Below are 22,123 nucleotides of genomic sequence, written 5' to 3'. Positions count from 1 at the left end.
GGAACGAGTGGGGTCAGCGCCCAAGTCCCTCCACAGGGCCCTGGGGCTCGGGGCTCGGGATTCCTTCCACTTGTGGGTACCGGGATGGAGCCGGGGCTGTGAAAGAGGGAAAGGGCGACAGGGCTGGGAGTGCTGAAAGGGGGCCTGGGCCAGGGGAAGGAGCTGGAGGGGACAGGTCCCAGGGAACCAGGGGAGGCTCCAGGGCCCGGGTCGGGTGTGCGCGGAGCCGAGCTGCCCCTTGGCACGGCTGCTGCCGGGGGCTGCGCGGTGCCACCGTCCCCGGGGGTTTGAAAAATCGCCGCTGCTTTGCTCATTCCGAGTGTTCTGACAGAAAGCAGGGACGTGCCGTTCTTTGCCTCCTATGTTCTGTCTCTGTGGGATTCTCGAGGAGTTTCTGCTCGGGATTTTTTTTTAAAATATTTTTGCAGCCAGCTGAAAGGACCGAAAGCATCCCGAGCTTGAACCCGGGCCCGGACATTCCTGGCTGAGCCTCCTCCTCCCGGGGCTTGTAAGAAAATGGATGGGGAGGAACAAAACGGCCCCGGGAGGTGCCAGCACCGAGCCCTGGCAGCTCCCCAGCCCCGAGGCCAAGCCCCCGCCTGGCCGTGAGCACCGCGGGCACCCCCGGGCAGCGCCCCCGGGGCCGGGGCTGGGCTGGGGGGAGGCGGCCGCGAGCGCCCCCCGCGGGCCGGGCCCGGCCCTGCCGCCACCGCGAGGCCCCGCCCCCAAACCGAGGCCCCGCCCCCGGCCCCGCCCCTCTCCCCCACCCGCCAATGGCGAGGCGCGGACCGCCGGGGCCCCGCCCCTCCGCTCGCGCCGCGCCGGGCCGTGCGCACTTCCGGCGCGCGGGGCGGGGGCCGGAAGCGGCGGGCGAGGGGGGCGCTGGGCGGCGGCGGCGGCGGAGCGGCAGCGGCGGGAGGTGAGCGGGGGGGGGGCGGGGGGAGAGCCCCGGGCAGGCCCCGAGCGGGCCCCGGCGGCGGGCGCGGAGCGGGGCGGATCCCCGGGGCCGTACCGGGGGGGCGCCGAGCCCCTCCTGGGCCCGGGGGCGGCGGCCGGGCCCCGCCTCGCCCCCGGCAGCGCCTCCGCGGGGAGCGGAGGGGCGGCCCCGGGGCCCGACGGGGTCGGTGCGGGCGGCGGCAGCAGCCCCGGGGGCAGCTCGGCCTCGGAGCTGCACCGGGGGCATTTAACGGGTCCCCCCCCTGCAGACCGCCCGGCCTTGGAGCCGCCCGGTGCCCGTGCTGTGATTTTTTTCCCCGCTCGGTGCCGGTCCCGGGTCGCAGGCCCCGGTTGGCGGCGTCAGCGGGGCTCCGGCCCGGCCCCGGCCCCTTCCTGCTCCGCCCGGGCGGGGTCCGCAGCTGGGAGCGGGGCAAAGAGCGCGGGGAGGGCGAGGCGGGGGGGAGCGGGGCTGGTGTCAGCTGCGGGGCCGGCACTGCCCTGCCCCCGGTGCCCGTTTCCCCGGTGACTCTCCTGGCACCTCGTCCCGGTGCTGCCCGCTAACCAGAGACGAATCCCCCGGGCGGCAGCAGGCTCGCACCCAGCCCTGGGCTCGCTGCTTCCGCCAGGGGAACCCCCGGGGGCCCAGGAAGGACGCGTGGGGGGGTGGGGGAAGGAGCCGGGGGCTGCAGGGTCGCTTCCTCTTCTGAAGGCACCGATCCCGCGGCACGGCCGGCCCCGGGGCTGCGCTCACGGCAATCCCGGGCTCACGGCAGCCCCTCTGCCAGCCCTGGGAGCTGCCCCACGCTGGGCGTTGTGCTCCCTGTAACCCCCCCCCGCGGTGTGCAGCTCGTGACCAGCCCCGGGGCTGATTAGATTAGAGCCCGGCGGGGATCAGCAGAGCAGAAAGCAGCTCCCTGCGCCCCGCTGGCCTTCCCCATGGCCCCGGGGAGCTCCCTGTGCCCTGCCGTGCTCCGGGGGCACGCGGGAGCTTCCCCAGCGGGCGGCTCTTTGGGGACAAAATGCCTCCTTTAGTGAGTGGGGGGGGGCAGAGCCCTGCTCTTGGCTGCGCTCCCGTTGTGGACGTGGGCCCCGCTCCGGATGCGTCCCCGGCTGCAGCAGAGCGCTGACGATCCTGCGGTCGGGGTTTCTACACTGTGCGGAGCCAAAAAAAGAGACTTTCATTGCTGCTGATCGCACGGGCGGCCGCCCACGAGGTCCGGCCCCTCCGAGCTCGCAGCTCCTGGAAGCTGCTGCTGCCCAGTTCCGTGCAGGGCAGGGAAGCGGAGCCTTCCCCCCGGAGCCTTCCCCCCGGGGCCTCGCCGCTGCCGTGGGCGGGCAGGGCTGAGAACGGCTCCTTTGGTGCCGCTCGTGCCTAACACCAGGCTGGGCTGAGGGGGCTTGGGAGGGAGAGCCAAGCAGCAGCAGGAGCCACGGGCACAGCTCGTGAGGGAGAGCTGCTCTCAGCTCCTTGTGCCAAAGCAGCTTTCCTGCTCGGTTCGGATCCCCCGGCTGGTGGCGGGGAGGCCGAGCAGGGGCAGCACATCTCGGTGCGTGCCAGCGCTCTGTGCCGAGCTACAAACACCCCGGGGAGGCTCCGGGAGGTCCCCGCGGGCTCCTTTGCAGAATGAAAGCACCTCGGCCCCGCAGAGCCCCGGGCTCCTCCCAGCGGAGCGCTGCTGTGTGATTTGCTGGGCGCTCACAACCGGGGCTTTGCCCAGAAAGCAGCTGCGGGAGGCTGGGCGCAGACCTTTGTTTCCCTGCGCGGTGTCAGCTCAGAGCTCCCGCAGCCTTATAAGGGTAACGAGCAGTGGGACGGGGAGGATGTGGCCTTTAAGCAGCGCCTGCAGCAACACCAAACGGCCGCGTGCATGGCTGCTCACGGCCAAACAGCCCTGCCAACGCCCTGCTGCGTCACCGGGGCTCAGGGCCGGGTGGGATCCCTTCTGGGGCTGGCAGGGCTGGTAGCTGGCAGCTGACAAACACCGGGCACGCGGCTCTCCTGCTGCTGGAAGATGCGAACACGTTGTGTGCCTGCAGGTCGTGGACAGAGCAGGCATGGAGAGGCTGGTGGAGCGGCTGGAGAAGGCCGTGCAGCGCCTGGAGACGGTGTGCCAAGGCCCCGGCATGTGCGGAGACGGCTCCCCCCAGGGTAAGGCACCGCGGGGCTGCTGCGCGGGGGGAGCACACGAGTGCAGCGGGGCTGCGGCTGCTGCCTGAGAGGAGAACTTCCTGCAGGTGCAGCGCTTCCCCTGCTGCGCTCACTGTGCCTCGGGGGGCGTGCTGGTACCCACATGGTGATGCCCGTGCTCTGTGTCCCTCCCCGCAGGTGTGGCTCAGTACGTGCAGGCGTTCGATGCCCTTCTGGCCGGCCCGGTGGCTGAGTACATGAAGATCAGCAAAGAAGTTGGCGGGGATGTGCAGAAGCACGTAAGGAATCGCTCTCTTCTCCCTCCACTCTGACCTTGCTGCTTGCCCCTCGGGGCTGGGTTTGCTGTCCGTGCCCGCATTCTTTTAGCGCTGTGTTGAGGGATGCCAATAACCGTTGGGGAGTTGGGCACCTGGCCCTCTCCTTGCAGGCCTTGGTGTGTTGTAGGCAGCCTGCACACTGCCCAGCCACCGCTGCTGAATTCCCCTTAGCACTCCCCGAGAGGTGCCTCCAGGACGTGCTGCTGTCAGACAGACACATCACACGTGCCTTCACTACCAGAAATCCAGAGGCCAGAAGAACAATCTGGCCCAGCAGCGTGATGTGTGTGGGGTTAATGGTGGCAGCTCTGCACTGCTGGCTGCTAACCTCACCTGCCCAGCATGCCCGGGGTCTGGGATCAGCACAGCCGCTTCCCTGTAGGCAAGGAGCGAGGGGCAGCAGGAGCTCGAGTGACTGCTGGTGTTAGGCTGGGTACGAGGGAAGCTCTGTCACGTTTCTTTGTTCTCAGGCTGAGATGGTTCACGCAGGCTTGATGAGCGAGAGGTCTGTGCTGGTGACGGCATCGCAGCACCAGCAGCCAGCAGAGGTAAGTGGGAAATCACCTCAGGAAACTTGGGTGCCCCTACCTGAGGGTGGGGGGTGGCTGCGGTTTGGGGGCGATCTGGGGCATTTTGGTTGCTCCAAAAGAGGAACCAGAGGCTCGGAGATGCCTGGATCCATGCGGCACTTGCTGAAGGTGTGAACTGCTGTGGGTGCTCGCCCAGTGCTGGGCAGGATTCCAGAGGCTGCTGCTGAGAGCTGCAGAACTGGCATTTCCCAGCCATTAAAGCACGAGGCTCTGTCTTGTCAGCAGCTTGGGAACATCACCTCGCAGCTTCCATCCCTCTCAGGTTCCACCTGGCACCAGGCAATCTCTGCTCCCTAGGATGCAGAGCAGCCAGGAGCCAGCGGGGTCTGAGAGGTGCTGCTCGTTCTGTGGCACTCACAGACTTTGAGGTGTGAAGCTCCTGAAGCAGAACAGGCTCCTGTCTCTCTCAGTGTCTGGATGACAGCCAGGCTTCTAGGGTTCGTTTGTCCTCAGCAAATAATTTAACGCTGCCCTAGGCTGCCACCTCAGCAGGATGTGTGACCAAGCCTCTGATTCTGCCTGCGTTGGCTTTTCCCTGCTGGGAATTGTTTCTCCATGAGCTGCAGGATCCCACCTTGCTTTTCTTTGCAGTCATTGCCTGGCTCAGTCACGGCTTCTTGATCACTTGGTAGTGGTGCTAGGCTGGAGCTAGTTAAAGCTGCTCAAAGTGTAGCCTGGCCAAGGGTTCCTGGGACCTCTCTGTGTTTTCATCTGAGCAGCACGACAGATAGCAAAGAGGAAGTCGAAGCTCACAAAGCAAGTTTTGCCCAAATTTGGCCCTCACTGCTGCCACCGCAAGGACACTTCCTGATCTTAAAGGAAAGAAAAGTCGCCTAAAAGGCAGCTCTGGAAACGTGTAGCTGTTTGCCCTCAAAAGACTTCTGAGCACTCGCATCCATCATTCTGAGTGAACAGCATGTAAACAATTCTTACCGTTCAAATATTAAAGGCTTGGATCGACTTGAGAAGTAATTTGGATCCTGAAGTCTGGCCTGAGAGGTTTGTGGAGAATCTCCTGTGACTCTGACTAATGCAGGCTGCAGGTCTCAAACTGCCTGCAGAGCACCCCCTGCTCTAAGGGCTTAGGAAGGAGAGGGAAAATTTGACAAACTGTCTTAGAAGAAAAGAATACAGGAAGGCAAATGCTATTTCTGTCCTTGTTACTAACGAGCTTTGTCAGTGTTTCTTGGATTGCACATGAGTCACAGTTCTTGGCGTTCTCCCATGGTGCCAACCCAGCTGGGAGCTGTGACTTCAGCCCTGGAGGGGCTGGGCCGTGGGACCATGCTGGGCTCAGGGGAGGGCCAGGCCTGGGCAGGAGCCGTGGCAGCACCGTGGCCCAGTTGGAGTCTTCCTCTGAATGACCAGCAGCCTGGCTGGGCCGCCCGTGAACACATGGAACTGCTCCAGAGCAGCACTGATGTTCTTAATTGTCCCTCTTGTTGTGCAGAATGTGTTCTCGACACTTCTGAAGCCGATTTCGGAGCAAATCCAGGCGGTGCAGAATTTCAGGGAGAAGAACCGTGGTAGCAAACTGTTCAACCACTTGTCGGCAGTCAGCGAGAGCATCCCAGCACTGGGCTGGGTGGCCATGGTAAGGGCTGCGCTGGGAGCTGCTCTCCTGGGGCGGGTGGGAAGAGTGGCTCCCTGCTGAGCCAGCCCCCTCAGCTGCTTGGTGCCAACGTCTTCGTTCTTCTTTAGGCTCCGAAGCCTGGTCCTTACGTAAAAGAAATGACTGATGCTGCCATGTTCTACACCAACCGGATCCTTAAGGAGTACAAGGATGTGTAAGTTCTCCTTTTCTCTTACAGACATCACTGAAACAGCTACGGGCTGTACGGGGTTCACTGCAGTACCTAACCACAGCTGCCTTGGGCTTCAGTCCATTCCTCTTGCTTTAAGGGCAGGGTGTGTTTATAAAGCCTCCTTCAGCGGTTCTCTCCTGATCCTTAGGGCCAAGATTCCTTGTGTTCACATTGCAGCTGGAATCTCAGCAGCAGCCGTACTGCTCTTCTTGCCTCAGCATCATCTGGTGGCTGAGCTGCTCCCCAGGGCAGTGAGCTCGGGGCAGTCTCGTTAGGATTACCAGAGCCCTCAATTAAAATACGCCACAGTGCAGAGCCAGGCCTCTGGCCTCCTGCCTGCAGGAGTGAGATTAATCCTGAACCTAGAACTCAGTGCTCAGGTGTGAGGTATCTGTGCCAGTCCAGCTGGGTCCTGCCTGCAGCCCGAGAGGGAGGGATGTAAAGATCCCTGTATAGCCCGTGGGTTCTGATGGTAAACGTGCCTGCTGCCTCCTCACGATCTCCTTGCATCCTAGAGATAAAAAGCAAGTGGACTGGGTGAAAGCTTACCTGAGTATCTGGACAGAGCTGCAGGCCTACATCAAAGAGTATCACACCACGGGGCTGACCTGGAGCAAAACAGTAAGTGCTGCCTGCGTCTGCAGGGCTCCCCGGGCGGCTGTTGCGTGGTTATTGCAGCAGACGTGGAGCTTGTGCAACGGCCTTTCCTCTTGCTGGCCTCTTACAGGGTCCTGTAGCAACAGAAGGGGCTAAAGCGCCATCCGCTCCCCCCGCAGGGGCTGCGCCGCCCCCCCCGGGCCCTCCTCCCCCTCCTGCTCCTGCCCCCACGGGCTCCAGCAGCGACGACTCTGCCTCCCGCTCGGCGCTCTTCGCCCAGATCAACCGGGGGGAAGGCATCACGGCTGGTGAGTGGCGCAGGGCAGGGCAGGGCGGCCACCAGCAGGACGCTGCTGTGCTGAGGGTCCGACCAGGCTGGCCTTTCGGATCCCTGTTTTGCTGCTGGCCCTGAACACACCTGCATCTGGGAGGGAGGCTGAAAACAAAAGGCCATCTGCTCTGAGCGGGAGGCTGGGAGCCAGGAGCGGCCCTGAGGCAACTCACAAGGACAAAGGGAGCCCGGCTGAGTTGTTCTCAGCTTCATCTGTCAAGGGGAGCAAGAGATTAATTGCTATTTGGGATGGGGGGGGCTCTCCAGTTGCATACCTGTCCTGTGTCCAGCACCAAAGGTGCAGTTTCACACCTCACATCTGCACAAACCTCCCCTTGGTGTGCTGCCTGGCTGGCATCAGGACAGATGTGGCACAAAGGTGAGCTGCTTGGCTCAAGGCTTCTTCCAGCTGCAGAGTGGAACAGCAGGGGGCCTTCTGGTCCCACACAACGTCCTCATCAACGTGCCTCAGGGTTTCTGGCTTCCTCTTTCACTTGTCACTTGTGGCTGGGCTCAGCTTAGGCCCAAACTCAAGAATTTATCTGCCATCTGAAAAATGTCGTCATGCTGCTTACTGATCTCTGGTGTTTGGGAAACTGCACTACCAGTGGAGAGCTGGAGCTGAGGCTTGATTTCTTTTGCAGGCTTAAGACATGTTTCAGATGACATGAAGACCCACAAGAATCCAGCACTGAAGAACCAAGGAGGTCCCATAAGAAGCGGACCCAAACCTTTCACTGCTCCCAAACCAGCCTGTAGTGCTAATCCTTCCCAAAAAGCCTCTCCGAAGCAACCTGCATTGCTAGAATTAGAGGGCAAAAAGTGGAGAGTGGTGAGTGCCAGGCATTGGTATGTGCGGGTGGGAGGGATGGGAGCTTACAGCAGGGAAGGGGGCTCCTGAAGACCTTTTGTGTAAGATTCATCAGCCCGCTGTTGCATGCAATGAATTCCCTTTTAAAAGGGCTCCACTACCCTGCTGTGCTTATGGATGAATTGGTCTCTTCTAAAAATAAAGCACGTTTTCCTCTCCTTTTCAGGAAAACCATGAGAATGCCACTAACCTGGTAATCAGCGATACAGAACTGAAGCAAGTAGCTTACGTCTTCAAGTGCACGAATAGTACACTCCAAATCAAAGGCAAGATCAACTCCATCACCCTTGGTAAGCAGAGCAACCCTGAAAACTGCTGCTCCGTGCTGGTCTGTTTGCAGAAGGCTGAATCTCCCCAACCTTTTTGTGAGCTGCTCTGTCTTGTCTTTGCAGATAACTGCAAGAAGCTAGGTCTGGTGTTCGATGATGTGGTGGGCATCGTAGAGATCATAAACAGCAGGGACGTTAAAGTTCAGGTGAGCATCTGCGTCCTGCTCTCTGCCCGGGGAGTGATGCTGCACTGCACAGCAGGGCTCTGGTAGCATCTGCTGCTCTCGGTAGCTGAATTTCCAGAACAGGAATATGCACCTGTGGAGAAGGCTCATGAAATGCCTTCTGTCCTCCTGCTCTGCAGCTGAGCCTGCCCAGCCCTCGGGAAAAGGGCTGAGATTTGTCTCAATGAGCTGCTTCAGGGATCTAAATAAAAGATCTGTCTCTGTGAGGCAGGCAGCAGGATCTGGCTGCCAGAGTAGGAGGCGAGCAGGAGAATGAATGTGTTCTGATTCCAGTTTTGGTATCTGATTTGGGATGGGCAGCTTGCCCAGCCTTTCCTTTGGTTTTGTTCTTAAAAGACCAGAACAAGAAATAACCCTGGGTTACTGCCAGAAGTGTGGGTACTTGAGCTCAGTGTGACGCTGGTGGGGAACTGGAGTCAGACCTCTTGCCTTGAAAACCGCTGCAAAAAGAAAAATGTGGCTGCCCACTTCCTGCTGGTGCTCCTCTCACTGCTGCTTTGTTCGCCGCTAGGTAATGGGTAAAGTGCCAACAATCTCCATCAACAAAACCGACGGCTGCCACGTGTACCTGAGCAAGAACTCCCTAGACTGCGAAATCGTCAGTGCCAAGTCATCGGAGATGAACGTCCTTATTCCCACGGAGGGCGGTGACTTTGTAAGTGTTATTTGTGCACTTGCTGGGGATGGGGGGCTGCTAGAGGAGGGGGAAGGCATGATGCTTTGAGACCTGAGGGGAATAGCAGCTGCAGTGAGGTCTGGAGGGTACAGTTCTAGCCTTGGGGGGTTGTGGATGGTGATTGGAGGCTAAAATAGCAAATCAAGCTGTTTGTCTGTACGCTGGGACTCCTGCTGTTTGGTGAGGGTTTCCTCTGCCTCAAGATCCCTGGGGGGCAGAACAGGAAGCGTTTGGTGCAGGAGGGGATGTGGCATAGACATAGAAGTGCCTAAAACAGTGGGACCGGCTGCTAGTTTCGGTCCCAAAGGAGATGTGTGACCACAGATTTCTGTTTTCACCCTCCAGACTGAATTCCCTGTCCCAGAACAGTTCAAGACGGTGTGGAACGGTCAGAAGCTGGTTACCACTGTGACGGAAATTGCTGGCTAAGCAGAACGGCTCCAAGGCTCACGCCCTCCCCTGGCCCTGCTGTGGGACAAATCTGCTTTCAGATGATTCTCTTAGATTTCTTGTACCTTTCTGCTCTCAAACTGCTTCTCTTCTACCCGAGAGACACAGCTACCTGCCGTCACTGAGATACCTCTGGCTGGGATGTGGTACAGGTGGCGGGTCAGTTATTGTCCACATCTATTAGCAGGAAGGTGTATTTCCCCCCTCCCCTCGTCTGATCTAACTGCACCAATTGATCGTGTCAGATTTTGGGTGAACTTCACAGCCAGTACTGGCGGTTGGCTTTCAGAGTGTTGTTCGGGTTTTGTTTTAATTTTTGTATTGCCTTTAAGCAAACTGTTCACGTGAGAGAGGAGTGTTGTCCCCTTTTTAACAAATACTCTTGTCTGTTGGGGTCCAGAAGTACGCGGTTGCCATTGCAAATGTCTGAAGCTCCTGGAAGCTGCTGCTTCCAGCCCTACCTACTCATCAGTGGCATTACAGGACATGGCAATGGCTTTGTTGGACCAAAGGCTGAGGACTTGGGCCATAGCATTCTACCTTGGTTTCCCTTTCATCATTCCTACTAGCTCAGTGCGTTTCTGACGGTGCCATGACAGGAGGCTTTTTATTCACCAGTGCCACAGGAAGGCTGCGGTGGAGCCGCTGCAGTTTTCCCCCCCGGCAATCTGGCTGGTAGCTTGGAGCTGAGCTCTCACCTCTTCCCATGAGCCCTCCACCCTCAAGGGAATCTTTACCCCAGGGCTTCCTGCTGGGAGCAGCTGGACTCAGGTTCAGCGTTCCAGGACGGTTCCGATCCCGGCCCCTCCTGCGGGGGCAGGGTCTCCTCCATTCCAGGTCAGTAGTGCAGTGTTACCCGCACCCAGGTTGGATCACGGTTCATCGCTCTCCTCCTCCTCTGCAATCAGTCACCACTGCGTGACTCCCCCCAGCCTCCCCTCCCCCCTTGCTTGGCTCTTTCCGTTGGTGGAAGCTCGCAGCCTCTGTTCCAGGGCCCTGGAGCAGAGTGATGGATCCACCCCACAGTACTGTACTGACCCACAAAGGGAGCTGCACGTGCTTTGACCTTCATTTTTCCAATGCCTCGGGTGGCATAAGCATATCGTAAATGCATTTCCTTGGTAAAGTGTCAATGTTCTTTTTCTCTAGGACAAAACTTACAAAAAAAAATATGCAATTTTTTATTTTAAGACTGTCCTGTGACTTGTACTCGTCTTCTCCTGAGGCTTGTGAAAAATAAAAACCTTTCTTATGTACTTAAGATTATACAGAAGATAGAATAAAGTTAATGCCAACTTGCTCATTACAGCGTCTCCTGCTTGCTCTTCTTGGAGGCAGAAGATGACTCGGGGGGATGCAATGCCCCTTGCTGCCCGGCCCTGCCTGGGTTGCCCCGGGGGGTCCCGGCCTTTCCTCAGCTCTCCTTGACTCAGGGCAGCAGTTGTCACACTGCACCTCTTGTGTCAGGTGGTTAGAAGTAAAGTTCTTTATTGATTTCAGTCGTACAAAAGTGCATAAAAGAAGCCATTAGTTGAAAATGGTTCAAGCTGTTAATACCCACTTAAAACTCCCCTTTCCCCAGAACCCATAAATGTGGTCTCTTTCCCCAGCCTGACTGATCTCTCCCCTGTGTACAGCTACATGTGTTGGGTTCTCCCCTCAGGAGGGGCTGCGTTCCTGCACTAGTGCCTGGTTAATACTGACAGTGCTTCTGGAGAGGAGCAGGGAGCTGGGACTTAAACCTCTCAAGCAGCTCGGTTCTGTCACTGTCACCACCTGCCCAGCCCGACCACTGCTCCGGTTGGGGCACTGAGTGCTTCAGCAGCAGTGCGGGGCTCAGCCCTGAGATTCATTTCCCCACCCCCCCACCCCTTCCCCCATCTCCCTGCAGCCTTGTCCAGCAGTGCTCGTGCACAGCAGCAGCTGCATTAACTACGGAGAGCCCCCCAGGGCGCTCCCCTGCGGTGCCTCCCCCCAGGCTCACTGGAGGAAGGGGAGGATGGTGGCGCAGAACCACTGCTCCGAGAACTGCAGGTGCTCCCCCTCCACCCCCAGGAACAGCAGCTTCCCAGCTTTGTCCATCTCCTGCAGCCCGAGGCGGTCCTGAAAAGAGAAATGGGCTGAGAGCATCCCGAGGGCTGCAGCAGCAGCTGGGGAGCCCCTTGGGGAGCCCCTCAGGGAGCAGCGCTGCCAGCCACAGGCTGCTGCAGCACGAGGGGCTGGCCGGCTGGAGCAGCTTCCACCTCTGAGCTTAAAGTTTCTCCTCAGAGAGGGGAAAAGGTCACTTCTGATTTACAACAAGGCTTGAAAAAGGAGCAAAGCTCATTAAACACATGTGGAAAGGGAGCTTGAGCCAGGTGTGAAACCACCACCAGGGACCGGCCTGGAGGGAAACAGCTCCTGGCAAGGGGAGGCCGTGCCCCAGGATCAGCGGAGATGTGAGAGGAGCAGGACTGGGGGGTTCAGAGCTCCTGAAGGCCCTGGGGACACCGTTCCTGGGGAATCGAGTGGCACCTTCAGAAAGCTCTGCCCCAGCAGAACCTACCTCTGTGTACAGCGACGTCTCCCTCAGCGGAATCGTCTCCTTGGCTTGGCCACTTTTGTAAAACCCAAACCACTGCCAGGAGAAACAGAGGGAAACAGTCACCAAAGGGCTCCCGGAAGGCAAAACGGACTTCCTGGCTTCCTCTGCGCTCAGCCTGCCCCTCAGAGCTCTGCCACTGAAGGGCAGAGCAGAGCTGAGCAAGCAAGAACCAAAACCCGCCTGAAAGCAGCCCCCGCCCTGCTGCCTCACCTCAGAGATCGGCGGGTCGACCATCGTGTCGTTGAGAAATTTCACCATCACAAACCTCTTCAGAGCCATCAGGTTCTTCTTGTACGTCTCATTGATGCCCTGGGTGAGAGCAGCACAGAAGGGCCCGAGTCACCGAGCAGCCCCCGCGAGGGACAGCGGCGGGGAACCCGCCTGCTCCAACTCGCACTGCAGCAGCAAAGGGAGCCCTGGCCCGCACCATCCCAGGAGGCAGGGAGGTGCTGTGCTGTGCTCTGCCTCTGCTCTGCTCGTGGCGTTCAGCCCCGTCCCCAGGCTGTAAGGGGCCGGTGCTCTGCTGCCTGCCAGGGGAGGGGTCGCCCCGGGAAAGGTGCCGGGTGGGCCGGGCACTTGGTGCGTCCTCCCAGCCAGCAGTGCCAGGAGCTGCTCTGGCTCTGGTTTCTGTCACAGGGCAGGGCAAAAAACGCTCCCTCTGAACTCTGTGGAGAACACCAAGGAGCTCGCTGCTGCTGCTGCCCTGCTGGGGTTAACGCACGGGGCAGCTGCGTACCCTCTCCTGGTTAATGTCAGCCAAGAAGATGCTGCTCTTCCTGTAGTCCTCCTCCCTCAAAGGGTCATGCCAGTACTCCGCCTGCACCAAACTGGGAAGAGAAAGCAGAGATCAGGCCAGGAACCCGGAGCTTCTCACGCCCCTGCAGCCCAATGAGCGTACTCACTGCTCCTGCACAGCCGGCGTGTAGGCGCCCAGATCCAGCGTCTTCCGGATCCAGTCGCAGATGTGGGAGCTCTCCCCAGGGCAGCGCGGAAAGCCGAACACGCCTGGGGGACGGGGACATCACGTAACAGCCCGCTGAGCCGGGCTGCAATCCCTTAATCCCCCCGGCTGGTAAAGAACCGGCCTCTTACGGAGGGGTGGCAGGAATTAGCAGGGGATCAGGAGGCCGTTAATCCTCCGATCTCATTAGACAGCCCTCCTGCCCCGGGCACTAACGAGCAGAGGCAGTGGCTGATGTGCTTGGGCTGAGGTTACTGCTCTGGAGGCTGGGGGCATGCAGGGGGGCAGAACATTCTCCAGCTTCCCTGGGGGTGTGGGGATGGTTCCCTACAACACCCCCGCCCCACGCTACAGAGAAACAGACCCAAGCCACGGAATGTCCCAGGGGAGACCACGTGAGATCTATCACCAGCTACCCTTACCTGCACACTCCCTAAATACGCCTCACGCTGCCCTTCCCCGGGGCTTCAGCCTTGCACGTGCCAGTTTTAGAATACGCCGAGACCCAACAGGTTTAGGGGCACCAAGGCTTCACTGTGTACCCAGACATTTCTCCAGGCACAACTAACCCCACGTGCTTCCAAAGCATGTGGGAATCCTCCTGAGCAGCCATCCCCTTACAAACGTCCCTGCTCATCGCCACTCAAGCCAGAAGATGACAACTGAGCCAAAGGCGGCCACTGTGTTTGGAGAGCAAAGGGACAGCCTGATTCCGGAGGGCTGCTTCTCAGGAGGAGGTCACACACCTCGCTCCTGCTGCCAACAAGAGCCCCCCGCCCCCCAGCAGACAGGGTAAGAGGACGCTACCTTGGTGCTGCCCCCCAACGGAGATCAGATTGAGCATGGGAGGGGAAGGACACCTCTGGGCCACCGCCCTCCTGCGGAGAAAGGAGGAGCCGAGTCAGCGCCGTGAGCACCCCGGCCAGGATCACTGCTCAGCGTGGGCTCAGGCACCCCGGCCATGTCTGCCTGGGGAATCACGCCTTGCTGCAGTCTCCTTCTGGAGTCTCCCCTCCTTTAGAGGGCTCCTGCCTTTAGGAAGGGATTTGCCCATCTACATCCACTCAGTAGTTCAGGAGAATTCAAAATCAAAACCGAAACCCCACCCCAAACTCCATCACTGGAGGCAGAACAGAAACGTCAGCTTACAGGAACTGCCCTCCTTGGGAGAAGCCGATGGCGTTGTAGCCTCCTTTCAGGTGAGGGTCTGCGGCGAGCTGCCCGCACACCTCCCTCACTTGGTCGTTGGCGTTCATGAAGAAGCTGTTCTCCACGTCCTGGCAGCCAGATGAGGAAGCACAGCTGGTACCTTTACCATGGCTTAGGCTATTTTCATTTCTGCAAACTGAGCACTAAAAGCTCCAGTTCTGAAAGAGCCCTTCACCTTCACGAGATGATGGAAAGGAAATTCGGGACTTCCCATCAGCACAGCGTTCTTCCTGCTCTGCCTGCAAAACTGCCTCCTCCAGAGCAGGGGCACTTCCCCAGACTTCTTCCCAATTTCAGTTCCTTCAGATCGTGTCTTACACACGTCATGTACAGATCAACCCCCACCTGCCCCTTCCAGGTCCCAGTGAATAGCACACACTGCTCCTTATTCTGACAGACCACGTAAAGGAATTCAGTGAGGCTCCGCAGAACGGACACAGAGGCGCAGAGCCCGTGTCTGTCACACTGGAGCTGTGCAGTGAGCCCCTTGGGATCAGACGGGTGCCGGGACGAGGCTGTAACCGGGGCGTTCCCCACGCCCTGCACTGCCTGGGCCGGTTCCAATCGGGCCGGTTCCCTCGCGAGGCGCCCAATTACCGGGGGTACCCAATTACCAACAATCACCGGGCCTCCCCTGCAGCCCCCCCCGGGGCCGGGTCTCGGCCTGCACCCACCCCCCACCCCCAGCCCCCCCCCCCCCGCTACCTGCAGGACCGAGGCGCCGATGCGCAGGGACAGCACGTAGGTACCGGGCAGGCGGCGCTGCAGCAGCCCGCGGATGTAGCCCATGCTGCGGGGGTTGCAGCAGCTGTCACCTGCAAGGGAACGGCGCTGTCACGGCCCGGCTCGGCCCGGTGCCGTGCCCACCCCCCCGCGCCGTGCCCACCCACCCATGCCGTGCCACAGCACCACGGGCGGGGCCGCGTGGCCCAGGCCCAGGCCCAGCCCCAGCCCCAGCAGCAGCGGCACCGCCGCACCGAGCGCCGCCATCTTGAATGGTCACGTGACACGCGCGGCGCGCTGGTCATGCGGCGGTGGGCGGGGTCTGAGCAGGGCGGGGGGGCGTGGTCTGAGGAGATGGGCGGGGCTTGAGAACGGGGGCGTGGTTTGAGCGGGTGGGCGGGGTCTGAGCGGATCGAGGGCGGGGCCTGTGCCGGTGGGCGGGGCCTGCAGCGGCTGCACGTGGCAGCTCCCGGCCCCAGCCCCGCCCCCAGCCCCGCCCCGCCCCGCCCGGGGGCGCGGAGCCCGGAGCGCCGCGGGGGGGGGCACCGGGAGCACCGGGAGCACCGGGAGCATGGAGCGGCCCGGGGGGAGCGCGGAGGCCCCGGACGAGGCCGCCCCCCTCCTCCCCCGGCCGCCACCGCCCCCCAGCTCCGGTACGGCCGGCAGCCCCGGGGGGAAGGGGCCAGGGGGAGCCAGGGGGGTCCCGGTGCCGTCCCGGTGTCCCGGTGCCCCCCGGTGACGCCGGCTCCCCGCAGGGCTGTGCTCGGCGCGCTGCTCCCTGGCCCTGCTGGCTCACGGCTCCCTGCTCGTGGCGTACGCGCTGCGGGCCGCGCTCAGCATCGCCATCATCGCCATCACCGGCGGCCCTCCCAGCGCCAACCGCAGCGCCCCCGGCCCGCGGCTGCCTCAGGTGGGAGCGGGGGCGGCCAGGGAGCAGCCGGACCCCCCCTGCCACGGCACGGCCGTGCTTCAGGGCAGGCTCGGGAGCAGCCGAGGGAAGCCTCGTGCGGTGGCCTCGGTGGCCTTGGGGCCGGCTTCGTGCTGGCTTCTCCCTCCCGGCACCGTCCGTGCCCGGCAAGGAGAGCCCTGCCCGACTCCTGCTCCTCGTCCCCACCAGGCCCCTGCCTACAACTGGAGCGCCGAGACCCAGGGGATCGTCCTCAGCTCCTTCTTCTATGGCTACGGCCTCACGCAGGCGCTGGGCGGCTACGGCGCGGGGCTCCTCGGGGGGAAGCTGGTGCTGGGCAGCGGGCTGCTGCTGTCCTCCGCCCTCACCCTGCTCGTGCCGCGAGCTGCGGAGCTCGGCGCGGGTTTCCTCGTGGGGCTGCAGGCGCTGCTGGGCTTGGCGCAGGTCGGTCGTGGCGCTGGTCGGCCCTTGGTGCCGCTCCCCATGCCCCTTCCCTGCACGCTCCCCGTTCTCCGTTGCAGGGGGTGATATTTCCAGCCCAGTACACGCTCTGGGCAAAGTGGGCCCCTCCGCTGGAACGCAGCCGGCTCATGAATATCGCTGATGCTGGTAAGGCGTGAGGACGTTCCCAACCAATTCGGTCAGCGCAGGCCCTTCCCTCACCCGCTTCTTCCCTTTTTAAAGCCCCTTTAAAACACCTTTTCTGGTGTCTGGTCCCTAGGATGCACTTTTGGAACTTTCTCTGCTCTTCTCGTGGCTGGATTCATCTGCCAGAGCCTGGGCTGGCCTCTTGTCTTCTACATCTTTGGTGAGTGGTGACCCACCCCACCCTGTCCCTCTTCCAGCCCCGCCGCAGGGCATTTGCAGGCAGAGCTCCCAGGGCTTCCCCCCTGAGCCCTGCAGAACCAGCCTCTCCCTTTGACCTCCCACACAACCCCAGGCTCCCCTCTCACCCGCCAGGCCAGGATGAAGCCCTTTTTGCTGGGGTTCTGTAAGGAAACATGCGGAACCCATCGTGCCACTGAGCCAGCCCCTTCCTCCACAGGCAGTGGGTTCGGGGGAGTTTGTCCCTTTCCATCCTTTGCGCCCCGTTTCACTGACACCAGCCTCCCCCAGCGGCGCTCAGCTCTGCTTCATCGTACCCACCGAGAGCCCCACTCCCCACAGGTGGCGTGGGCTGTGCCTGGTGCCTCTGCTGGTTCCTCCTCGTGTACGAGGACCCCGCGAGTCACCCGTGGATCAGTGCCGGGGAGCGGGAGTACATCGTGGCGTCGCTGGCTCACCAGGTACACACAGACCCTTTGGGCACACTGCAGACACCGGTAAGGGGACTGCTGTGGTGCTGCTGGGCTTCACACACAGCCAGAGCTGGTCCCAGCCTCAGCAGCAGGTGGAGAGGCCGAGGAGAGCCTGGGCAGCCCACCTGTAGGGGACGGGAGAAGGGGAAGCCCTGAGCGATGGCTGTCCTTCCAGGGCAGCTCTCATGGCCTCTCCCTCCCGCTCGGGGCCATGGCCAAGTCGCTGCCTCTTTGGGCGATTGCCATTGCCTGCTTCTGCACAGACTGGTTGTTCTACATGCTGCTCACCTCCATGCCCACGTTCATGAGCAGCGTCCTCCACTTCGACCTCAGCGAGGTGAGTGCTGCCCTGAGGCTGGTCTCCGCAGCAGCCATGGGTCTTGGTTGCTCCCTAGGCTGGAAATACGCAGTTTCCTCAGGGATATTTCTTCCCGAGGACCTGTGGCTCTGGGACCAGCAGTGCCGCAGCCTCCAAGCCCCTGGCTGTGTCGTTTTGCTCCCTGCTGTGCAGAACGGGCTCCTCTCCTCCCTGCCCTACATTGGGAACGGGCTGGGGCACATCCTGGCGGGGCTGCTGGCCGATTTCCTCCTGGCCCGGCGGGTGCTCGGAACAGCAGCTGTCAGGAAGCTCTTCTCAGCACTGGGTAGGAACAGGCTTTCATCTGCTGTGCAGCCTTCCCAATGTGCCCATGTGGCACATAATAAAACATGTTCCCTTCTCTGCAGGGATGCTGCTCCCCTCCATCTTCCTGGTGGCTGTGCCTTACATCGGCTGCAGCTCCACGGCTGCGGTGGTCCTCCTAACGCTGGCGTTGACGATAATCAGCATGACAGGGGCAGGCATCAACATTAACCACATCGATATAGCCCCCAGGTAAACGGGGCTGTCCTTCGTCCCCTCCCCGGCTTTGTGTTCTGCCTGTGCCCAGTCCCCCAAAGCTTCTGCAGCTCCTCCTTGCTTCTCTCATCTCCTGCAGTGAGTCACTTTGTAAGCCAGGGAGTAAAATAATGGCTTTAAATCCCCCAGACTTGCAAGGAAGATGTTAGCGTTGCTCATCCTGGCAGGCGCTGCTCATGCAGATGAGTTTAAGATGTTTCTGCTGGCTGAGGATCTCGGTGGCCTTGTTCACTGCAGGGAAGGGGCTGGCAGCACCTGCTCCTCTTTCCAGTTTCTTCTCTGTCCCGCTCAGGAAATCTTTGCTTCCTCCCTCCAGGTACGCAGGGTTCCTGCTAGGAGTCACAAATACCCTTGGCATAATCTCAGGGATTATTGCACCTACTGCAGTCGGGCTTCTCGTCAGCCAGGTAATTTGGGGCCACCACCCACAGGCATATCCCTGGAAGAAAGTGCAGCTTTGCTCTCACAGACTGCTTCCTTTGCACTGCATCAGAATTTAGCCCCAGCCAGCCCCCTCACAGCACACGCACACCCCGCAGCCCCCTGCAAGCCAGAGCCCCGTTATGGGGACGTGGGATGAGTCGAGCAGGCGGAACGGCCCCACATGGCCCCGTCCGGGTGTATTCGGGGATGGGGTGAGGGCAGAGCTCTGCGCCGAGCAGGAACACTTCCTAAATCCAGCCCGGCACATGATGTTTCCAAAGCTGCCGAGGCAGGAGCTGCAGGAGATGTGTCCGCAGGCAGCGGCTCTGCGTACGCCCGGCGCTGTGGTGTCGGTGGCAGCAGGGATGGAGCTGAGCGTGGTGCCGGCCGTCTGGGGGGCAGCCGCTGGGTGATCGCTGTGGGGAGGTGACAGTGGGGTGATGGCATCGGGGCTTTTTTGGGCTCCCCCAGGATCCCCGTGCCGGCTGGAGGAACGCCTTCATCGTGGCTGCAGCCCTCAACGTCTTCGGCCTCGTCTTCTACGCGGCGTTTGGCAGCGGCAGCCTGCAGCCCTGGGCTGGGGGGGAGCCCCCAGAGCCAGCAGGGCCGCCCGCTGGGGGGCTGCCGGGGGGGCCGGAGAGAGGGGTGGGGGGCGGCGGGGGGACGGGGCGGGGGTGTTAGTGCTTTGTCACGGCCACACAATAAATTTTCTCCACAACAACACGGGGAGGGCGTGCGGGTCCCTTCTCGGGGGGGGTGCGGGTGCCCTGCTGGGGGGGGGGTGCCCAGTGCCAGGTCCTGAGGATCCCGGCGGCCCCGCGGGGTAGGAGGGTGCTGGGGGGGGGCACAAAGCGCCCCCAGGACCCTGCGGGACCCCCCCGAGCCCCCCAGGACCCTGCGGGACTCCCCCAGCTCCCCCGGGACCCTCAGGGCCCCCTCCCGGGGCGCGTCCCCGCGCCGCCGCCTCACGAAATGGCGGCGGGGGCGCGCGGTTGCCGGGCAACGAGCCGGGGGGGGGGGGGGGGGGGGGGGGCGCGGGGCGGGGCCGGCCTCCGGCCGCCAGGGGGCGCTGCCGCCCCATAAGGCCCCGCGGCGGGGCGGGGTCCGCCTCTTCCCCGCCTCCGCCATGGCGGTGAGTAGCGGCCGCCGCGGGCCGGGCCGGGCCGGCAGCCGCCATCCGCCGCCATCCGCACTCGGCGGGGCCTCTCCGTGCCGCCGCCCGACGGGAGGGAGCGGGGGGAGCCGCGGGGACGGAGCGGGGAGGGAAGGGGCTGGTGGAGAGCCCCGCGGGGCCGGCCGCCATGGGTAGGCCGCGGGGGCGGGGAGCGGCCGGGCCCTGTGCCCGGTGCCCGGTGCCGGTGCCCGGCCTCACCCCGGCGCCGTTTCTCCGTAGCAAGACCAGGGTGAGAAGGAGAACCCCATGCGCGAGCTGCGCATCCGCAAGCTGTGCCTCAACATCTGCGTCGGGGAGAGCGGCGACCGCCTCACCCGCGCCGCCAAGGTGCTGGAGCAGCTGACCGGGCAGACCCCCGTCTTCTCCAAGGGTGAGCGGGCACCGGGGGGCGCCGCCACGGCGGGGGGGGCTGAGCCGGGAGGGGAGCCCCGCTCCCAGGCCTGCCGGGGGGAGCTGGGGGCCGGGCAGCTGGGGGCTGTGCCCGTCAGGCCGGGGCTGGCTGCAGCTCTGCCCCCGTCGCACAGGATTTCCCGTTCTCGTGGCGCTTTTTGCCTCTCAGTGGTTTTCCAGGTGCCTGTGAGCCAGCTCCGAGTCCCCGGGTGGGGATTCTCGGAGCAGCCTCTGAGTGTGGTTGTTGCTGCCCGCAGCGCGGTACACCGTCAGGTCCTTCGGCATCAGGAGGAACGAGAAGATTGCCGTTCACTGCACGGTTCGTGGGGCCAAAGCAGAGGAGATTCTGGAGAAGGGGTTAAAGGTGAGGAGTGGGGCCGGGTCTTTGGGTTGTGAAAGAACAAAACTTAAACTGTTATTGGCTGAAAAGAGGCTTTGAAATGCTGCAGCTGGTCTGGTTACGGGGCAGTCGTGGGTTTAAGGGTTGGGGTGGCATCTCTGATCCCCAGGCTGCTGCGTTTGTGCTGGTTCTCTGCTTGGCTGTTGTTCCTTATTAAAGAGCGGGTTGGTGCAGTTGCTGTTATCTGTGGAGATTTTGTCTTTGCTGCTGTGCTTCCTGAGCAGGCTGTGGGATAAAAATCTTGGGGGTGAAGGTTTAACAGCATGTAAGCAAGCTGTTGGTCCGGTAGCAGTTAGAACGTGCAGGACTTGTGTCTGCAGTCAATAACAAAACGCTGACCGGTAACGTGTGTTTCAGGTGCGAGAATATGAGTTGAGAAAAAACAACTTCTCAGACACTGGGAACTTTGGCTTTGGCATACAGGAGCACATCGACCTGGGCATCAAATACGATCCCAGTATCGGTATCTACGGCTTGGACTTCTACGTGGTGCGTATTACCCACATCCTTGTGTTCACCGGGTTTGTGTGAAAGCTGCTGACAGAACCTGGGCTGGAAGTTGGCTCTTGTTAACGCTGCTGGATCGTTAGCCCTGTGGGTGTGGAGCAGCGCGTCTGCCCCGTGCACGCTGGGTTAGCCGTGTCTGTGTGCGGGGCTGTCCGGCTGAGGAGCTGCCCCCATGGGCTCAGCTGCCTGCTCGGAGTTACTCACACTTCAGTTTATGTTGGGGGTGGGGAAGATGATGCTTTATGTCCTGAACATGACCCAGAGAGCGAGACGTTGCAGGTTTGGGAGCTCTGGGCTTCCTTCCTAGCACTGTTTGTGTTAATGAAGCAAATCAATGCCAGAATGACGCGGTGCCGCTGCTCTCCTGGCAGGTGCTGGGCAGGCCCGGTTTCAGCATCGCTGACAAGAAGCGCAGAACCGGCAACATCGGAGCCAAGCACAGGATCGGGAAGGAGGAAGCCATGCGCTGGTTCCAGCAGAAGGTAGGGCCCGGCCTCGTGGCTTTCAGCCCAAGAGATCCCAGCGAGTGTCAGCAAAACGTGTGGCTGCTCTGCCTTTCCCTGCGGAAGGGGTGCAGCGAGGCTCTGGGCAGGGCGCTGATCGCTGCTGAATGATTTGGATGGAGCAATCCAATAAAACCCGCGCTGGGGTTTGGCTGCCCACAGCCCTCCCTGCCTGGATTGTGAGTGGGGGATGCCAAAAGGTTGAGATTTGTGGAAATGGGCCGCTGGTGGCTTTTTTCCTTTTTTTGAAGAGGTGGAAGGGGTGAGCAGCCGGTGTGGTAGCTCTTCATGAGCCACGCTGCTCCGACCTGCGCTGGTCCTGCCCTGCAGAGGGGGAGCCCAGCCCGCTCCTGCTGAGCCACCAGATGAGGAGCTGTAACGGGGCTGAGTTAATTCTGCTCAGAGCCACCTCACTTGGCTGGCCCGGTGAGCGGGGTCAGTGCTCTTCTGAACAAAGCTCCCCTGAGAAACTCACAGTGGAGAGAGCTGGTGCTGAACCTCCAGGCTGCCTGCTTGTGGTGAGGCTGGTGCCCATTTTTCCTGGGGGTCCCGTGCCTCTCCCTGCCTCACGTGGTTCTTTCTCCTTTCCTCGCAGTACGATGGCATCATCCTTCCCGGCAAATGAAGAGCTCCTGTTACCAAAAAGCAAATAAAGTTTTATAACTCCCAAACTTTTGTTATGCACTTTGTGGGGGCTCTTCTGACCTGGGAAGCTGCTGAAGGGGCAGCAGGACAATAGGGACTGCGACACCCAGTGCTTGAGGGAGCCTCCTGGTCCCGAGGAGCGGTTGTTGGGCTTCCGCTAGATGTGCTCTCTGCTGCTGTACTGCCCTGCGGCACGGGCACTGCAGAGAAATGCCCCAAGAAAGGTAAAAGGGGAGAAAATTGACTACAAAAAAAACCACATCCA

General features: G+C 61.5%; 4 protein-coding genes across 8 annotated transcripts; 3 read left to right on the top strand and 1 right to left on the bottom strand.

The window, feature by feature from the left end:
* The first annotated feature begins 786 nt into the window (after nt 1-786).
* Nucleotides 787-10,542, top strand: CAP1 (cyclase associated actin cytoskeleton regulatory protein 1). Its single transcript, XM_072027323.1, has 13 exons — nt 787-919; nt 2,974-3,085; nt 3,263-3,363; nt 3,873-3,950; nt 5,443-5,586; nt 5,694-5,779; nt 6,313-6,418; nt 6,525-6,702; nt 7,370-7,557; nt 7,763-7,886; nt 7,989-8,071; nt 8,622-8,765; nt 9,132-10,542. The coding sequence occupies exons 2-13, from the start codon at nt 2,992-2,994 to the stop codon at nt 9,213-9,215; spliced, it is 1,410 nt and encodes a 469-aa protein (XP_071883424.1). The 5' UTR covers nt 787-919; nt 2,974-2,991; the 3' UTR covers nt 9,216-10,542.
* Nucleotides 10,543-10,707: 165 nt separating this feature from the next.
* Nucleotides 10,708-15,035, bottom strand: PPT1 (palmitoyl-protein thioesterase 1). Its single transcript, XM_038167325.2, has 9 exons — nt 14,881-15,035; nt 14,696-14,805; nt 13,931-14,058; nt 13,589-13,659; nt 12,723-12,825; nt 12,557-12,647; nt 12,031-12,129; nt 11,782-11,853; nt 10,708-11,339 (listed from the first exon to the last, which is right to left on the bottom strand). The coding sequence occupies exons 1-9, from the start codon at nt 14,978-14,980 to the stop codon at nt 11,217-11,219; spliced, it is 897 nt and encodes a 298-aa protein (XP_038023253.2). The 5' UTR covers nt 14,981-15,035; the 3' UTR covers nt 10,708-11,216.
* A 151-nt stretch (nt 15,036-15,186) lies between these two features.
* On the top strand, nt 15,187-19,228 carry LOC119713626 (sodium-dependent phosphate transport protein 3-like). Of its 5 annotated transcripts, none has more exons than XR_005260840.2 (11): nt 15,188-15,366; nt 15,469-15,623; nt 15,831-16,064; nt 16,142-16,229; nt 16,342-16,428; nt 16,666-16,906; nt 17,182-17,255; nt 17,430-17,562; nt 17,645-17,792; nt 18,133-18,223; nt 18,711-18,758. XR_005260840.2 is itself a non-coding variant. In XM_072027320.1 (11 exons), the coding sequence occupies exons 1-11, from the start codon at nt 15,285-15,287 to the stop codon at nt 19,064-19,066; spliced, it is 1,842 nt and encodes a 613-aa protein (XP_071883421.1). In that variant the 5' UTR covers nt 15,197-15,284; the 3' UTR covers nt 19,067-19,081. The 5 variants fall into 5 exon arrangements, 4 of the variants coding, with proteins under 4 accessions (XP_071883423.1, XP_071883421.1, XP_038023251.1 ...); XM_072027320.1 differs by having other exon boundaries at nt 15,197-15,366; nt 16,788-16,906; nt 17,094-17,255; nt 17,946-18,223; nt 18,711-19,081; XM_038167323.2 differs by having other exon boundaries at nt 15,200-15,366; nt 16,788-16,906; nt 17,094-17,255; nt 18,711-18,935.
* Nucleotides 19,229-19,272: 44 nt separating this feature from the next.
* On the top strand, nt 19,273-21,884 carry RPL11 (ribosomal protein L11). Its single transcript, XM_038167326.2, has 6 exons — nt 19,273-19,371; nt 19,633-19,783; nt 20,061-20,167; nt 20,561-20,692; nt 21,082-21,192; nt 21,809-21,884. The coding sequence occupies exons 1-6, from the start codon at nt 19,366-19,368 to the stop codon at nt 21,836-21,838; spliced, it is 537 nt and encodes a 178-aa protein (XP_038023254.1). The 5' UTR covers nt 19,273-19,365; the 3' UTR covers nt 21,839-21,884.
* The last annotated feature ends 239 nt before the right edge of the window (nt 21,885-22,123 follow it).

This window comes from Anas platyrhynchos, chromosome 24 (genome assembly GCF_047663525.1).
Source record: "Anas platyrhynchos isolate ZD024472 breed Pekin duck chromosome 24, IASCAAS_PekinDuck_T2T, whole genome shotgun sequence".
Taxonomy (NCBI): Eukaryota; Metazoa; Chordata; class Aves; order Anseriformes; family Anatidae; genus Anas; species Anas platyrhynchos.
Note: the sequence above shows the minus strand (reverse complement) of the source record. Positions and strands in the feature narration are given on the sequence as shown.

Bases quoted from the DNA above. Each gene is read 5' to 3' on its own strand.
- LOC119713626 (XM_072027320.1), top strand. From the start codon at position 15,285: ATGGAGCGGCCCGGGGGGAGCGCGGAGGCCCCGGACGAGGCCGCCCCC. The intron at 17,256-17,429 runs GTGAGTGCTGCC...CCTGCTGTGCAG, and splicing joins TCCACTTCGACCTCAGCGAG to AACGGGCTCCTCTCCTCCCT. The intron at 17,793-17,945 runs GTAAACGGGGCT...TAAATCCCCCAG, and splicing joins CACATCGATATAGCCCCCAG to ACTTGCAAGGAAGATGTTAG.
- PPT1 (XM_038167325.2), bottom strand. From the start codon at position 14,980: ATGGCGGCGCTCGGTGCGGCGGTGCCGCTGCTGCTGGGGCTGGGGCTG. The intron at 14,806-14,880 runs GTGGGTGGGCAC...GTTCCCTTGCAG, and splicing joins GGTGCTGTGGCACGGCATGG to GTGACAGCTGCTGCAACCCC. The intron at 13,660-13,930 runs GTAAGCTGACGT...CTTTCTCCGCAG, and splicing joins TCCCAAGGAGGGCAGTTCCT to GAGGGCGGTGGCCCAGAGGT.
- CAP1 (XM_072027323.1), top strand. From the start codon at position 2,992: ATGGAGAGGCTGGTGGAGCGGCTGGAGAAGGCCGTGCAGCGCCTGGAG. The intron at 3,086-3,262 runs GTAAGGCACCGC...CCCTCCCCGCAG, and splicing joins CGGAGACGGCTCCCCCCAGG to GTGTGGCTCAGTACGTGCAG. The intron at 8,072-8,621 runs GTGAGCATCTGC...GTTCGCCGCTAG, and splicing joins GCAGGGACGTTAAAGTTCAG to GTAATGGGTAAAGTGCCAAC.
- RPL11 (XM_038167326.2), top strand. The intron at 19,784-20,060 runs GTGAGCGGGCAC...TGCTGCCCGCAG, and splicing joins GACCCCCGTCTTCTCCAAGG to CGCGGTACACCGTCAGGTCC. The intron at 20,693-21,081 runs GTGCGTATTACC...CTCTCCTGGCAG, and splicing joins ACGGCTTGGACTTCTACGTG to GTGCTGGGCAGGCCCGGTTT.